Below are 15,562 nucleotides of genomic sequence, written 5' to 3'. Positions count from 1 at the left end.
AATAACTAACTTAACAAACTTTCTTAATATATTCAAATTAATTAATTAGTTCTTATATTAAAAATTAGAAATAATATATTCCCAATTATGGAGCAGTAGTTAAAAGAACATGATATGGGAGTTAAATATGAAAAGGGACTGGAGAAAGCAGAAAGAATGCCACCAATTCAATATCGACAGATCGTGAGTGACGACAGTGAATGTCTACATCGAGTCTAATTGTATTTGTAAACCTAAATATCGTACTATTTTTCATTTTAAATATAAAAATTAGTTGACTAATTTAAAAAAATTAAAAAATAAGTTAAATTAGTTATTTGTAATAAATAGGTATTATTTTTCCTGAAATATCCATATTAATCAAGTCTATTGGTTAGAACTATCATTATTAGAAGAACTATGTTAGTAAAAAATGTATAAATATGAGGACAAAATGGATTTGAGTATTATATCCAGAATCAAAATAAAAATCAAACGAGATTTTATATTAACAATCGGAGGTAGTATTTTGTAAAACTTAATTACATCTGAGCCGCTTCTCGTGGAGCCAGCCATCTGAGCCGCTAAATAACCATAACCATTTGTGTCATTATCAAGTCGAGTATAAAATTTATTTGATTGCATTAGATAATTGCTCGTATCAGAAAAATGAAAATCCATTAAACAGGTTGCGAAGCAAAATTACTGCATTCTCTTCTCAACTGAGTTAGACAAAATAGTTATTTTGATTTTAAATATAAAATTTTAATTTATTCTGTGCCCTAAATTTATAATTGCCTTTTCAAAATATTTTTATCAATTAATGAAGAAAAATACTTGTTATATTATAAATACTTACTCAACTAATTTTGACGTTGAATTTTGACTCTATAGTCCGCGCATATGGTATTTATGTATTTTAAATAAGTCCAAGATAAAGCTTATCTCAATCATGTAGGATGATAAGCTAGCATAGGGCTGGGCATGTAAATTTCTTTCCAAAATAATCCGAAAAGCTCGTGGGGTCTGCTGAGAGCGGTCCAAAACTTCTTTTCATAAAAGCCCATCGCACCTAGAAGTTCCTCCTCCTCCCCCCTCTCTCCCAACTCGATCCGAAGAAGCTAGGCAAGGAAACAGAATAGGAGGATCTGAAAGGTGAGTTCTTTCCTGCTGCGACCATTTTGACGCTTATCTTTAATTATTTTGTGAGGCTGAGCTGATAAATCTTGAAATCTTACGAAATCATAGGATTTTATTGGGTGATGGCCTCCAAGCGGATTTTGAAGGAGCTCAAGGATCTCCAGAAGGATCCTCCTACTTCTTGCAGCGCAGGTATTTTTTCATTTTTAAAATCTTTAGCTAAGCTTAGGGCCTAATAGAAATCCAGCTCAATTTATTTGTTCGGTCTACCTTTCTCCTGTATTTAGTTTAAGCAACTGTAGGTATACTCTTCACTAGGATATCTACCCTCTTTTGGCTTCTGCTTGGAACTTTCTGTTGAATGTGTGGATTTGGATCATGATAATCCTAATTAAATTGCCTTCGATTTTTACGTCACTTATTCTTGAAGGTTATGAGTTACCGAGCAATCTTGTTTTTAGGGTAGTAAATATCGTGGCTATGAGCCTCTGCGGTGGAGCTTCAGTTATCCTTTTATCCGATTCCATACTTGTCCTTTTTTCTGAATGGCTGTTTACCTTGCCCGTCGTATTTATTATGGGTTTAGTCACTAGGGAGATTCTCTTGTGTGGCAGGGCATTATATTACCATGTGAACAACAGAGAATTGCCTTTGTCTTGCCTGGATTACTGAGTATGCTTGGAAGTCGAACTGCTATATGATGTCTCTTGATAGCTTTCGAACACTCTTAGTTGCCCCTATAATTGGGAGCATAATTTCACATCATGTCTGTAGGTTTTTTTTCTTTCCTCTGCTTATTACTGCACAGCCTTATTTTCTTTAGTTTCTGATCTTTCTAATTCGAAACATATGGTTTTTTGGAAGTGGTTAAAGTTCATATACAATAAAGGATAACAGTTTTCCAGTAGTGCCAGAGTCTATCAAGCTGGAAATACCATGCTGATTTCATTATTTTGTTATTATGATACCTCTTTTGTCTATGTTATTGGACATCTTTCAAAGTCTGGTTGTTTTATATGTATTGTTTTGTTTTATACTTAACTACTTTGCTTGCTATATAACTTTGCTAAATTTGGCTGAGAGAAAGTTTGCGTTTGACGGAGTATTGTGTTTTATAATGTCCAGTCAGTTTTCAGTAGTATGGGAAATTAATACTATTGTTGGTTGTGTTACTCCTATTCCGCTGAAATGATCATAGTATCAGACGTCTGATCCTCTGTATATTGTAAAGTCATAAATTGTTTCTTTAGTTTTGATGTATTGTCATTGAATTGATGGGCTTAAATCTTCCAATTTCCCCTGTCACCTCTTGCTATATAAGTCTTCGTAAATGACCATTCATGATGCGAGAACTCTAAAAGTTGATTGTATTTCCTTGTACTGATATACTATCTCAGGCCCAGTGGCTGAAGACATGTTTCATTGGCAAGCTACAATTATGGGTCCTCCTGACAGTCCATATGCTGGCGGAGTATTTCTTGTCACCATCCATTTTCCTCCAGATTATCCGTTCAAACCACCGAAGGTACTTATGTATGAACTTTTGTCAGTAGAACTCTGCAATTAGATAGAATTATGCAAGATGGTTAGGTATGAAATAATTTGAAACGAATACCTGTACATCCTTTCAACCAATGGTGTTTGGGTGAAAAGAGAAAAGGGAAACCATTTGTGGGGGATGTGGTAACTAACTTGAGTTCAGAAGAGAATGTGGATAATTGATTAAGCCATGCTTTCCATCTCTAATGAAACTTCACTAAAAGACCGAAATATTGTTTAGATATAGCAGCTGATTGCCTATTGGAAGCTATGTGCTTCTGTTATCTGGTAATAGTATGGAAGTTTAAACTTCAACTATTCCATTGTAACCTGATGTGCCCAAATTCGAGAATTTGTATGCTTGTGTAACAGTGGGAGGAGTTTTCTGTCTGATTATTTTTATTTTTACTCCCTGCAGGTTGCATTCAGGACCAAGGTCTTTCACCCCAATATCAATAGCAACGGGAGCATCTGCCTTGACATACTGAAGGAGCAATGGAGCCCCGCCCTAACAATTTCAAAGGTTTGTTTAGTGCGTGCATTGCCAGATGCTAATGATACGCAAATTAAGATGAAAAATTCACGACAAGGACCTGTGGGATGTAAAAAGGGTCCTCCCGTATTAAAGAAGGGGTTGATACTTCGTAACAGGATTAACCAAAACAGTGGCTATTGATTCCTGCTGGGTATTTTTGCTGTAAATTATGCCATTTTAAATGCTATATTTAACGGTAGAGGAATTGCAGGATTGCTTTGTGGTCAGATCTCTGGCTTCATTTCCTAACTATAATTCGACTTATGCCAGACACATTGAACTTGACCACATGCCCGTGGAAATTGCTGAAATTGGAAACTAATTTTACATCATGTGGCCAAGTCCTTGTTAAGGGAGCTGGCAATGTGAATTCTGGAAACTAATTACAGCAAATTGCTTTCCGTGCTGCTTTATAAAATATCATATCTAAAGGGGAAACAATTCTTTTTGCCAGGTTTTGCTCTCAATCTGCTCCCTCTTGACAGACCCTAATCCTGATGATCCTCTGGTGCCTGAGATTGCTCACATGTACAAGACTGACAAGGGCAAGTATGAATCAACGGCTAGAAGCTGGACCCAGAAGTATGCCATGGGCTAGTTCTTTGTAATTGTGATGGGAGGGCCTGGCCTTTTTAATATATAATGTGTCAGTATAATCGAAAAATGTGTGATACATCTACTCTTAAGTCGGACGTAGAAGCAACCTGTTCTTCCCTCTGAAGAGAAACTGTGAACTTGTTTGTATTAGCTTATTGCATTTGCCTTTCAGTAAGGGGTCTCCTTAGACTTATGTTGCCTCTCTCAAAACGGGCGGCTATTCTGCCCCTATAATGCTCAGGTAGTCTCGTCATATGTGAAGTAGTATGGCCAGTAGCAGTATAGCCAATCACGACCTTAAATTTTTTTTTTTTAATTTTTTTTTTGGGGGCCAATGAGTACACAACCTTTAAGCTGCTCTAACGGCTGCCATAACTATGGATGCGGCATGGTCAAGATGCGTGTAAAAAGAGGTGCGAGATTAAAATTTGTTTTTATTCCTAACTTATTATAAGAATCTTTAACTAATAATTACACTTTCTAACTAATGACTTTCATTAATGACAATCTTTAAAATTTTTATGGAAGATAAATTTAACTAATTTTTTAAATTTATGTAAACCAGTTAACTGGGGCTCATGAAAAGAATATAGGATTGAGGAGTTGATGGGAATGAGACAGATACGACAGCTTCCATAGAGAAAGATCAAAGGGGATCTCGAAGCATGGCGCCAAAGTCTATCCCACCAAACATCCAGCCATGAATTGCTAGAGGGACATGCTTTAATTTCAAAGATATTACCAGGCTAGATCAACCGAAACGAGTCGCATAGAGTATGAAGAGATGATCCGTTATGTCAACATGAGATTTCAAAGCGCTGACAAATAGTTGCACAATTTCGTAGCATGGTTCCTATATTTCACAGCAAAACAATTTCTTTTCCAATAAAGTTTCTCTGGTTCCCACGGACCCACTACATACTTGCCTCGTGAAATTTCTTACATTTGGAGGGACTAATAAATTGCAAATTATTTTCCACACTTCAGAATCTGTGGTGTGAGAAGGACTAAGCTGTATGATCTCCATTTGTCAGGACATGTGGTAAATAGAACCCTATTTATTCATTAATAGTTGAATGAAATCCAACACATAGAGCCAACATGCATTTGTTAATAAAGCAATGACCTTGCATAGTTAAGCTGGCCTTAATAAATCTAGTTTAGAATTAAAGCCACAAAGGGTGAATGACAAGGTATAACTGTCATGGAATTAAGTTGTAAATAACAAAAGTTACATTTTTCAGATTAGAAATATCACAAAATACAATTTTAAATGTTGGTAAGGGTTCCACACTTCATTTGATCATGTTCTATCCCTCTCCTTTCTAGACAACAATCGAAAGGATTCGAAAAGAACAACAACGACCAAACTCACCGAATCTGGTTTCCATTGCCAAACAAAAATTTAGAAATGCTTCACAGCTCCCCTTTCAGTCTGGGTTCATGGGTTCATTTGCGCTGTAGTCAGGATTTAGTGTGAAGCGTATTGTTAGAGCATTTTGTGATCTCTAGATTTTATCCTTATTGATTCTTATGGTCTTGCAATCTCTTTGTTTGCTTCCTTCTGAATCTCAGGTGACTATTACAATACCCCAGAGTCCCTTTCCCTGTCGAATCTCCCAACACAGTGGAAACAGTGGGGACCTTTTCTTGTTATTAACATTTAACCCCCAGTAGAGATTAGAAGCAGCTCCTTCTGTTGAAATTTAAAATACACACGTGCTTAGCCAAAAAAAAAAAAAATTACATGCTACTATGTTATGTGGTTTTGTTTTAACCAAAAACTGTGTTCTTTTTTTGTTTTTGTTAAGATATAACACTGTCGGGTACTAAATGTGAGTGGATTAACTCTTTTTTTTTAGACTCAGTTCTTATTGGCAAACAATGTGTTGGTTATAAAGAAATACGTAAAATAAGAGGAACAAGGTGGGGCGCCAACCCACCATTAACGGGCTTGGGTTGGCAACATGCCAGCCCGTCTCGCGGCATTGCTAGTTTTGCCCCGCAACCCACCCTGTTGCGGTAAGGTAGATGAAATTGATATAATCACAACTAAACGGCACCGTAAATACTTTCAGAGGAAAACTCGCTTGCTCCACTGCTCGGTCACAACTCACACTCTTTGGCTCGCTTCCACCAAATCCTAGAGTTGTGCGGCGGCCTCCTCCTCCTCCTCCTGTCTCGTATTGCAACGACGGCAAAGTCTCTGTCTCGACTTAACGGCGTTCATCACTATGCCTCAGTAGCAGCTTTGTTCTTTTTCCCTTCAATCTTGCAATCGATCATCACGATTTCAGGTCCCCCCCTTTCCCTGTTCTGTGCTAACAATGGTGATGGCTGGTTTGCTGACCTGTCGTTCAATTTTTTCTTTTTTTAATACCACATTGCTGTGCTGTGCGCTGTGTTTAACGTGAATTTAACTTATTAGACTGAGCTTTGGACCCAAAAAAAAAAAAAAAACTTATTAGACTGAGCGAAGTGTATCAATTTTCTCAAATTTAATTAAATTACATATAATTTTTCTTGTTATTAATATTTTTCAGTTAAAAAAAATCACGATTTTTTTATGAAGAATTAATTTTGTTCAGTTTGATTAATCAGGTAAGTTAGTTAATTATAAGAAATGTGACATGTTTTTTCTAAAATATCATAATCATCTTTTTTAATACTTTATTTTTTTTATTTGATTATTGTTGATAGAGTATTCATAGAAGTAATTTAAAAAATAATAATAAATATAATAAATGAGTCTTATATTTAAAACTAAAACCAATTTAATAATTAGGTCTTATATTAATTATAAAAGAAGTGTAAAGTTAGACGGTGACAGATGGTTTGCTTTGGAGTTTTTCCCCCCCCCCCTCTGACCAGCAGGTGTGCTTAGAGTTTGATGCATAGTATCTTAGTCATAAATTATGAACTGGTGCAATTAGATTCCATATATATTAACATTAATATTGATGTCTAAGTGTAATTTGCATAATATAAGCGGCAAAAAGGAAAAGGTACACGATGCTGTTGCTTTTTGCCACTTTGCGACTAACTTTCAGCAGATTGTAGCCGAGGCCAAGACTGGGGCTGCGTCATCGACGCTGGCTTAAGTGCTAAAAGCTGAAGACTTTGCCTGAACAGCAACTTGCAAATCTCACTTTATCCTTAAATCAACGCTTTCACCTTGCCAAGAATCTTTGATTCCACGGTAAGATCGCTTCTTTGTGTATTTACATTTTTGCGCAACGGATCACAATTAGTGGCAGCTAATTCTGTGGTTCAGAACTTCGTAGCTGTCCGTTAAAATGAGCGCTGCAGCTTTCGGTTCTATTTGTTTTAACAGAAGCTGCTCGTGGAAGGTACTCCTCTGATTAATGATGCCTAAACTTTTACATTTATGTCTTATATGATTGTCTTGCTGATTTTTAGCTCTGGGGACTTCTTGTTCATTCTACATAATTTTGATCCTTATTTGTGGTATGGTGCTTTATCTAGAACATGAACATCCAGCTGATTTTTAACTCTAGTCTTTTGACGTAGTCCTGAAGGACTGATGCACATTTTGTTATTTTTGGGAACTAACTCATGCAGCTCACTAATTTTTAAAGACCGAAGCTTCATAATTCAAGGACGAGTTGACTTTTTTTTTTTTTTTGTAACTACTCAATTATGCTCTCGCGTAATTTGTTTAGGTGGAGAAGCTTTCCAAGTTAAGAAAGCAGCATGAGGGCAAACCATATATTAAATGCTCGATGAAGTCCAGTGACTGTACTTCACAAAGTACAGCACGTATTGGTGTTCTTGGAGCTAGTGGATACACTGGTGCTGAGGTGAATTGCATAGCAAACTCGCCTTTAACACAGTTTATCTAGTGCCTTGTGTTTCACTGTTAGTTCAGACTTTGGTTCAGACTTTGGAACGGTAGGTTGTGAACTAATGGTACTATTTTGTTAGGTTCTTCGGCTTTTGGCAAATCACCCACAATTTGAGGTTACTCTGATGACAGCTGATAGGAAAGCTGGACAGCCAATTGCATCTGTTTTTCCTCATTTGGCTATACAGGTACATCAAACTTAATGCATGATATAAGAAGAAAGGCAGTTTTCTCACTTTTTTTCTGGTATTTATCAAATATATCTCATGCTTTCTCTTTTATCATTCAAATTCCTTCTCCATATTATTTTATGTATATTCTTTCTATAATTGACTTTTCTGTGAGGAGATGTACGTTCATTCTGTGTTACATGAGTTCTAGCTATCCATATATGCAGAATTTGCCAGATTTGATTGCAGTTAAGGATGCAAACTTTTCTGATGTGGATGCTGTATTCTGTTGTTTGCCACATGGAACCACTCAGGTTCATTCTTACGACTCAAGATGTTTTGTTCCCTGATTTGAGAAACAAAATACTAGATTCTGGTTACCTTTTTCAGAAGAATGTTAAGGAGAGAGTTTCAGTTGTCTCAACAATTTTTCTTTATCAATGATGAGTTCTGGCTTCTTCTTCTTCTTCTTCTTTTTTTAAATTTTCAGGAAATAATTAAAGGCCTTCCCATGCACTTGAAGATTGTTGATCTATCTGCAGTATGTCAACAGAAGTATCATGACTAATTTTGATAATTTCTTTTGATTCTAAAACAAATAAAAGGTAACTTTTCAGATTTGTAATGAGATATTTTTGTAGGACTTCCGCCTACGAGATATATCTGAGTATGAAGAGTGGTATGGTCAGCCACACAGGGCGCCAGATTTGCAGGCCAGTCTCTATTTTCTACTTGGATGTTGCAGTAATTTCTTGATGTTTTTGTTAGTAAACCAATAGCCTTGAAACTACTATAAGGACATGGTGCATCACTTTGAGACTTCTAAGGTTCTAATTTATACCTTGTTGAGAACCTCGCATGGCATACTGTTGAACCACGGGCAATGCATGCATTTGAGAAAATGAGGTTACCTTGAAAAAGTTAACTTGTCAATTGTTTTTTATTTTTTTCAGTATCCAAATATTTAAGGTTTTATGTTAAATTTTCCCCAGAGTAGTGACATTGGAAAGTCTAAATTTGATGGCCATCACTCGTCTTATTTTTCCATGCTAAGCGATATTTTATTTTTTGTATCTAGAAAGAAGCTGTCTATGGATTGACAGAGATTTTGAGGGAAGAAATAAAAAATGCACGCTTAGTCGCCAATCCGGGTTGTTATCCAACATCCATTCAACTTCCCCTTGTCCCACTGATAAAGGTTAGCATTCTTATTGTGCGTTATGGTCCATATTGTGTGCTAGGCTGTCATTTAGTTTGTCAGTATATTTGTTTTGTGGTGTCTTTCTAAGTCAGCAATTAGGTAGATAAATGATCTTTTCTTGGCTACATTAAGTCAGTAATTAGAGATGCGTCTGATTGAGATATTAAAATTAATCGCAAAGTTAAGCTGTGTTCCTAAGGTTTATTACTTATATATTATCCATTTGTCTATGCACTATTGTTTGAATTTGATGGGCTGGGCCCTGGGGTGTTAGTCAAGCTTACGCGTTATGCACTAATCAAGTGGATTTATTGTTGACTTGTTGAAAGGATTTAGAAAGAAAAAGCAAAGCAGATATTTACAAATATGTGCATTACTTGCCATAAACTGGTGTCTATGGATTATGGACTGAGAAGTTATTCACAGTAAAAGATTAAGTCTTGCTTTATGGCGATTCTCCCACCCTGCTTATCCTTGGAATTCAGCGAGTGGTTTGTTTTTGGGTGTGCCTCTTGTTGATATACCAGAGAGAATGATTGCAGTGCTTTTTTTTCTTCTAATCGTTTAGTGCCAGAATTGTTTTCCATTTGTGAGCAAAGTTACGAATCCTTTTCTTTTCCATGAATTTTATTTTTTGATTAATGGCTGCTCTGTTTTATTTTTGGAGTAAAAATGCAAAGTAATTATTTGTCGTTGACTTTGATGAGATGAAGAACAAGAAGGAAAAAAGGTAATTAAAAAGGAAGATAGAACATATGTGGTCATCAAGGTTGTTTGCATCAAAAGGCGAGTAGTGTTTATTGAATACGACCTTTTTTCGCATCCTGCGATGGGTGCATGTATGAGTTACTGAACACACACATCAACTTTTTACTGAAGTCTGAGTTACTGAAATCAAGAAATTTTAGGGGTCCATGTTTAGAGCTCTGGACATAGCTTTTTACTGCTTAGCTTGAAAGACAATGCTGTTTAGTTTCAAGTTTTTTATTTTCCTTGGGTTTCAGGCTAATCTTATCGTGGCTAAAAATGTTATCATTGATGCAAAATCTGGTGTCAGTGGAGCAGGTTAGGATTTTAAGGCCTTCTTTTATATTTTGTCTCAACAATAGCAGTTCTGATGTCTGCATGTATCTGCTCTTTGGTTCGCTGTTGCAGGGCGTAGTGTTAGGGAAAATTTATTATTTACAGAAGTAGCTGAAGGTATCAATTCATATGGTGTCACCCGACATCGCCATGGTAAGTTGACATGACGTGTTTAAATGGATTTGTGCATTTTAAATTTTACAAACTTAGCTTAACTAACGCATTGAATCAAAACCCAAATTATTTCAAAGGTTCTTTGTTGCTATCTTTAAATCTCACTATTGCCTTGCTGGGTCTGGGTGATTATCATTTGCACTTCTGCATGTTATAAGCCTAATGATGATGGCAGATATATGCAATAAACTAATCTGTAATATGCAGTACAGCTTTAGTCTACATCACTGCTGGCATTTGGGAAGAGGGCAGACAGCTGGGGATAGTTCTTACGTGGCATGTCCATCAAAACCCTGTTCTTTTGTGATCCCCAATGTCAAGAATGGTCGGGCCAAATATTAACCAACTAGCCTACTTCTATATTAGGGGCTCTAATTTGGTCTGATAAGGATTTTAAGATATTTAATTATAGCTTGTAGTTTGCAAGCATAAACAGTCAAATTCAAACAAATTATTACAAAGTTTCCCATGCTCCTCATTGACATTGATACTCAAACTGATAACCTCTTTCCCACGTGAACAACATGGAGTTGAACCTTGTGCCTTTGAACTTCTGCCTTAGTCGGGGACAAATGGCATTGAGCATTTGTACTTGATTAGCTCAAACAAACCAGCCCATCAAATGGCCTGAACCTATAACACAGATTCTACTGTGTAAATTCCAGTTCCAGAAACTGAACAAGGACTCTCAGATGCTGCACGTTCAAGGGTAACCATTAGTTTTACCCCACACTTGATTCCAATGGTAAGAGTTTCTACCAGGATTTTATATTTTATATTATGTATATTCCGGTTATCAATTTAGCTTTAGCTTATGAAGATAACACCGCTTCCATCTACTAGATCCGTGGTATGCAATCGACTATCTATGTGGAAATGGCTCCAGGAGTAAGAATTGAGGACTTGCACCAGCAGCTGAAGCAATTTTACGAGGTTTATCCTTATTATCACCATAAATTGACAAGCATGCGAAAAATACACTGTTGTGCTGTTGATTAGTTTTCATTTTTTAGTTAGGAAATGTGCACAACCTTCATAAGGAGGCATTGGCCTACTATAATTGTTGCCTTTATCTGTCTGGATTTGGTCGATGTCTAAACTTCTATTTGTGCCTCTTCCTGACTTCCTCTTCCACTGCTTGGTGCTTTCAGGATGAAGAATTTGTCCTACTGTTGGAAAACGGAGCCATCCCTCGTACTCATAGCGTCAGAGGAACCAACTACTGTTTGATCAATGTTTTTCCAGACCGAATTCCTGGGAGAGCAATCATTATATCTGTAGTAAGTTTGCTTTTTCTCTGTAATTTTCGTTTTCATGTGATTTTGACTTTGCTTGTTTGTATTTGGTAAAGGCCTTGGCTCTAAGCATATCTGTGTTGTTGCAGATTGATAATCTAGTGAAGGGAGCTTCTGGTCAAGCTTTGCAGAATCTTAATGCGATGATGGGATTTCCAGAAAATTTGGGTCTTCATTACCAGCCTTTGTTTCCTTAGAGTAATACTAATAATATTATCCAAGGGTTAGCCAAAGATTTTGACTATGAGCCTTACTTTTCTGGCAAACTGTGGACTAGTCTAGTCTATTTTCATATTTGTTTTCATTGATTGATGCAGGCATGCTGCGGGTGATGAAGCAGAGTCAAATAGTTAAGGACGAGGTGCCAACTAGATGCATTAATGAATATGTTGTTCAAATTATGTATTTGTCAATAAAATTTATCCTTAATAATCCTTCTTGAATGAAGGGAAATTGTAGGACACGGATGTTACGGAGTAGTCAATTCCATCCTTGGTTGTAGGATTAGCATGTTTCGCATGTTTCTCTTCATATCACTTCTTTCGTTTTGCCTTCAGATATTTATGATTATTTAATTCCATAATTCTTGGGCAAAAAACCCTACTTTTTAAGCCTACGTGCTGCTTGTGTTTTGTCTTTTACCCCTCATATTAGTGTTCGTTACGATAGCCTCTAATTTTTCCCCTTGATAAATGACTAATTGTGACTTTTGAGGAGCTTAAAACATGTTAGAAGTTTGAAACTATTAAATGCATTGTTATTGAAGACTTATCTAGTGACTAATATTTCTTTAGACAACTAAAAATATTATGTTCCCGTCAAAAGAAATAAAATGCTACGTTGTTGGATGTAAACGTTGATTTTTATTCTTAAAATTATTTTAGTTAATAATTAATAGTTAGAAAAATACATAAGAAGCCAAAATACAAATAGGAAATGACGCGGAAAGTACAGGCCGGTTTAGCGCATGGAGTGACATGATGAAATTTAGATAAAAATATGATCAACGGAAGTTGAGTTTAACGAAATGAGTTAATTTCTTGTAATATAGTGAATTAAAATTCAAATTCCAGGTGAGAGACATACTCACATTTAATATTCAACAATACTTCAAATCTCTAATAAAATGATACCCATGTAATAGGGGGAAAAACAATACTCATCTTTCAAATAATAATATTGTTATTTAGGTTGGAAAGAAAATTATTTTTCTAGCTGATCTGGATTTGTTGAAGGAAAAATTAAATACTTATATAAAAAAAACATATGGCTCCTACAAGGCATTCTCAAGCCAGTTAAATCTGAAATTTATCTCGAATCATGAACTCAAAAAAATATTTTAATTGATATGTTTAATTTGGAGGAAAAAGATGGAGAGAATAGAAAAGTCAGGATATTTTCGAATGTGTCATAAACAATATTTCATTAAATTTTGTAAGCATTCTTATATTATATTAAGGACTAATAAGTAGGATTTTATATAAATAGGAATGGATAGAGTAATATATGTTATTCTATTAATTTTTGGGCTACAAAGAAGGATTTTACCATGTCTCTAGACAGACTATACGCATTCATAATTTAAAACTCATTTTTTGCCACCATTAATTTTAAATTTATTTGCAAGATTAACAACATCATAGTAGTAGTACTATATTAAAAAAAAATGGGTGAAAAGGATAGTTAAAATATCGAGTAAGTAATTAGGGCAAGTAGTGACAAAAAAATGAAATGAAAATAAAGAAAATAGAACCAAGTGGGATTTGATTCAACATAAAAGATTAGTCTCTCATAAGTTCAAATTCTCATTAAAAGAAATGCTTACATTTAATCACAGATCGTATCTCAGTGGAAAAAAAATAAAAAAAGGAAAACAGAGGGAAGATTATTGTGAGAGCATTAAATGGGAGGTGGGTAAATGTTGGACAGGAAGAGGCAGCGAGGCAGAGGAAAGAAAGCCGTACATGCCTCTAAGCTTTTCGGTGGTTTTAAGCTTTTGCATTTACAAGCCTCTCTCGTATGATATAATTATCCTCCAAACATATGGCTCCCACTAGCCATTAGGGCGTCGAACCAAAACAGTATGCGGTGACACTTCACGAATTTAAAGTTTAAACTAACGGCAAACAAACAACATGATGTTGAAGGCTCAGAGCATTGAAAAGCACGCTTCCCTCCCTCTATTATTGTTGCTCTCACATCGATGACCTGATCATCTCTCTCTGATTATTATTATTATTATTTTGGTGTATCTATCTGTGATGAAAGGCGCACATGGAAGCTTGCCTCATGTCTTCTTCTGCGTAACGGCATTGCTCTCTGGAGTTTATGAAACGCTTTAATTATATTCATCTCTCGAGAATCAAACAGAAGACCGTCTTCCTTAAAATCAGCCTCCTAATCTCTGTTTGTTTATTGAAAAGTAGCAGAATAGAATCACTGTGCAATGAGGCTGAAGATTTATTCTGATTATGAAGCCGTCGACGACTCACCACATGTTAATCCATCCTTAAATTTATAAATTAATCCTTGTCTCTTATATGATCATCATTAAACACCATATCTCACCCACTAATCATTCCTCTTTTTCGGCTCATTCATTAGTGCTTTTTGGTGGTACTGTTATTCTTAAGTGTGACACTTTTTCATGGTTGGCATGTTCCGTAAAGTGAAGGCCACAAATTCATTTTATGTTGAGCTTTAACCAGTGTTAGGTATGAACATTGTGTGAGCCAGCTAATTGGCTCATTCATTGTATTGTCTAAACACGTACGTGCCCTATGCCTATTAATTTAATAACGTTGATGAGACATGAAGAACTAGCTGTTCAGAGGTTCAATGCTCTGTAGCAGAGTTACTGTAAATAGCACTAATAATCTTTCGAATGTCACCCTTCTCCCATAGATCTTAATAACCTAAAGGATTTCCATAAACTCTGCTATATATGCCTGCAAATCCAATCTATGTAGCTTCGACCCTTTGATCCATGTTCGCTGTGATATAGCAAGTTCTAATACATGCAATATCATCATTGACAAATATTTGCCAATTATTCATCCTTGGCAACAATAGCAATAATAATTAACACAGACAGAATGTCAATATATATGTGTAGACGTTGGCAGCATTTAATTAATTAAGCATCAAATGGGGAAATGATATATTATTTGAAGGCCATCAAAGCCACTTTAATTAGCAGAATATTCTAAAAATTACTCATTCCAGTTTTTCATTCATTTCGTATTACCTTTCCTGTTCCTTAATTTATCTTTTTCTTTATCAGATGATAGCATGAAATTAAAGCAGAAGAGGTTAAGCTCTGAGACTGTGCGATGAAGTAACATAAATTCTTTTCAATAAGCCTCTTTCGTGATCGTCCAAAATATAAGTCTCATTTGGTATATCCAGGATATTAAATGGTTTTTTTTTCTTTTGATTTATCCTTGCATATAACTCCATTTCTCATCCTTGTACAATGGAACTTAATCATATTTTGAATGGAACGAGGGAGTAGCGCACCAAAGCAAAGGGCATTTAAAAAAAAGACACAGAGGCAGAAGAAGAAGAACTAACGGTGCATCAGTGCAGCGAAGCATTTGAATCAGCAAGCAATGAGAAGTAGCAAACTTATTTAGGGGAGAAATTAGAAAAACACAACGATAGGGGCTCACAAAGAAAAGACATTGAATGCCTACGACTTTAGATCCTAACAACGTATGATTGATTGTACTACTACTAATCTATTTCCCGCATCATGATAGTATTATATCGTTGGCCAAAAAAAAAAAAAGAGATCATGATAGTAATATATCAGGAATAACGTACGTTCTATATATTACCAATCCTCGTGTATCCAGATATCATGCATGCATGCAGTTTTATATAGGGTTAAGCGGTAATAATTTGTCTCGAAAATTTTCAATTAAAGCACTAAACACCTAAAAGTTTCTTTTAATGCAAATTTATCTTAAAAGTTTAGAATTG

The 15,562-nt window shown here is 35.6% G+C and overlaps 2 protein-coding genes across 6 annotated transcripts; both read left to right on the top strand.

Moving 5' to 3' along the window:
* The first annotated feature begins 1,031 nt into the window (after positions 1 to 1,031).
* On the top strand, positions 1,032 to 3,983 carry LOC114731704 (ubiquitin-conjugating enzyme E2 10). The gene is made up of 5 exons (XM_028918937.1): positions 1,032 to 1,134; positions 1,228 to 1,311; positions 2,517 to 2,644; positions 3,077 to 3,181; positions 3,648 to 3,983. Exons 2-5 carry the CDS (start codon positions 1,242 to 1,244, stop codon positions 3,789 to 3,791), a joined length of 447 nt encoding a protein of 148 aa, XP_028774770.1. The 5' UTR covers positions 1,032 to 1,134; positions 1,228 to 1,241; the 3' UTR covers positions 3,792 to 3,983.
* Positions 3,984 to 5,940: 1,957 nt separating this feature from the next.
* Positions 5,941 to 12,168, top strand: LOC114731709 (probable N-acetyl-gamma-glutamyl-phosphate reductase, chloroplastic). 5 transcript variants are annotated; one of them, XM_028918945.1, is made up of 16 exons: positions 5,942 to 6,087; positions 6,844 to 6,989; positions 7,065 to 7,140; positions 7,474 to 7,611; positions 7,736 to 7,843; positions 8,053 to 8,139; positions 8,316 to 8,366; positions 8,467 to 8,538; positions 8,904 to 9,023; positions 10,031 to 10,091; positions 10,182 to 10,262; positions 10,949 to 11,028; positions 11,127 to 11,216; positions 11,435 to 11,563; positions 11,668 to 11,801; positions 11,896 to 12,168. In XM_028918945.1, the coding sequence occupies exons 3-15, from the start codon at positions 7,087 to 7,089 to the stop codon at positions 11,773 to 11,775; spliced, it is 1,179 nt and encodes a 392-aa protein (XP_028774778.1). In that variant the 5' UTR covers positions 5,942 to 6,087; positions 6,844 to 6,989; positions 7,065 to 7,086; the 3' UTR covers positions 11,776 to 11,801; positions 11,896 to 12,168. The 5 variants fall into 5 exon arrangements, with proteins under 5 accessions (XP_028774780.1, XP_028774778.1, XP_028774779.1 ...); XM_028918947.1 differs by having other exon boundaries at positions 5,941 to 6,087; positions 6,844 to 7,140; positions 11,668 to 11,776; XM_028918946.1 differs by having other exon boundaries at positions 6,851 to 7,140.
* The last annotated feature ends 3,394 nt before the right edge of the window (positions 12,169 to 15,562 follow it).

Source organism: Neltuma alba, unplaced genomic scaffold (genome assembly GCF_004799145.2).
Source record: "Neltuma alba isolate B1F8T4 unplaced genomic scaffold, ASM479914v2 tig00012843_pilon, whole genome shotgun sequence".
NCBI classification, from domain to species: domain Eukaryota; kingdom Viridiplantae; phylum Streptophyta; class Magnoliopsida; order Fabales; family Fabaceae; genus Neltuma; species Neltuma alba.
This window is presented reverse-complemented; position numbering and strand designations above follow the sequence as displayed.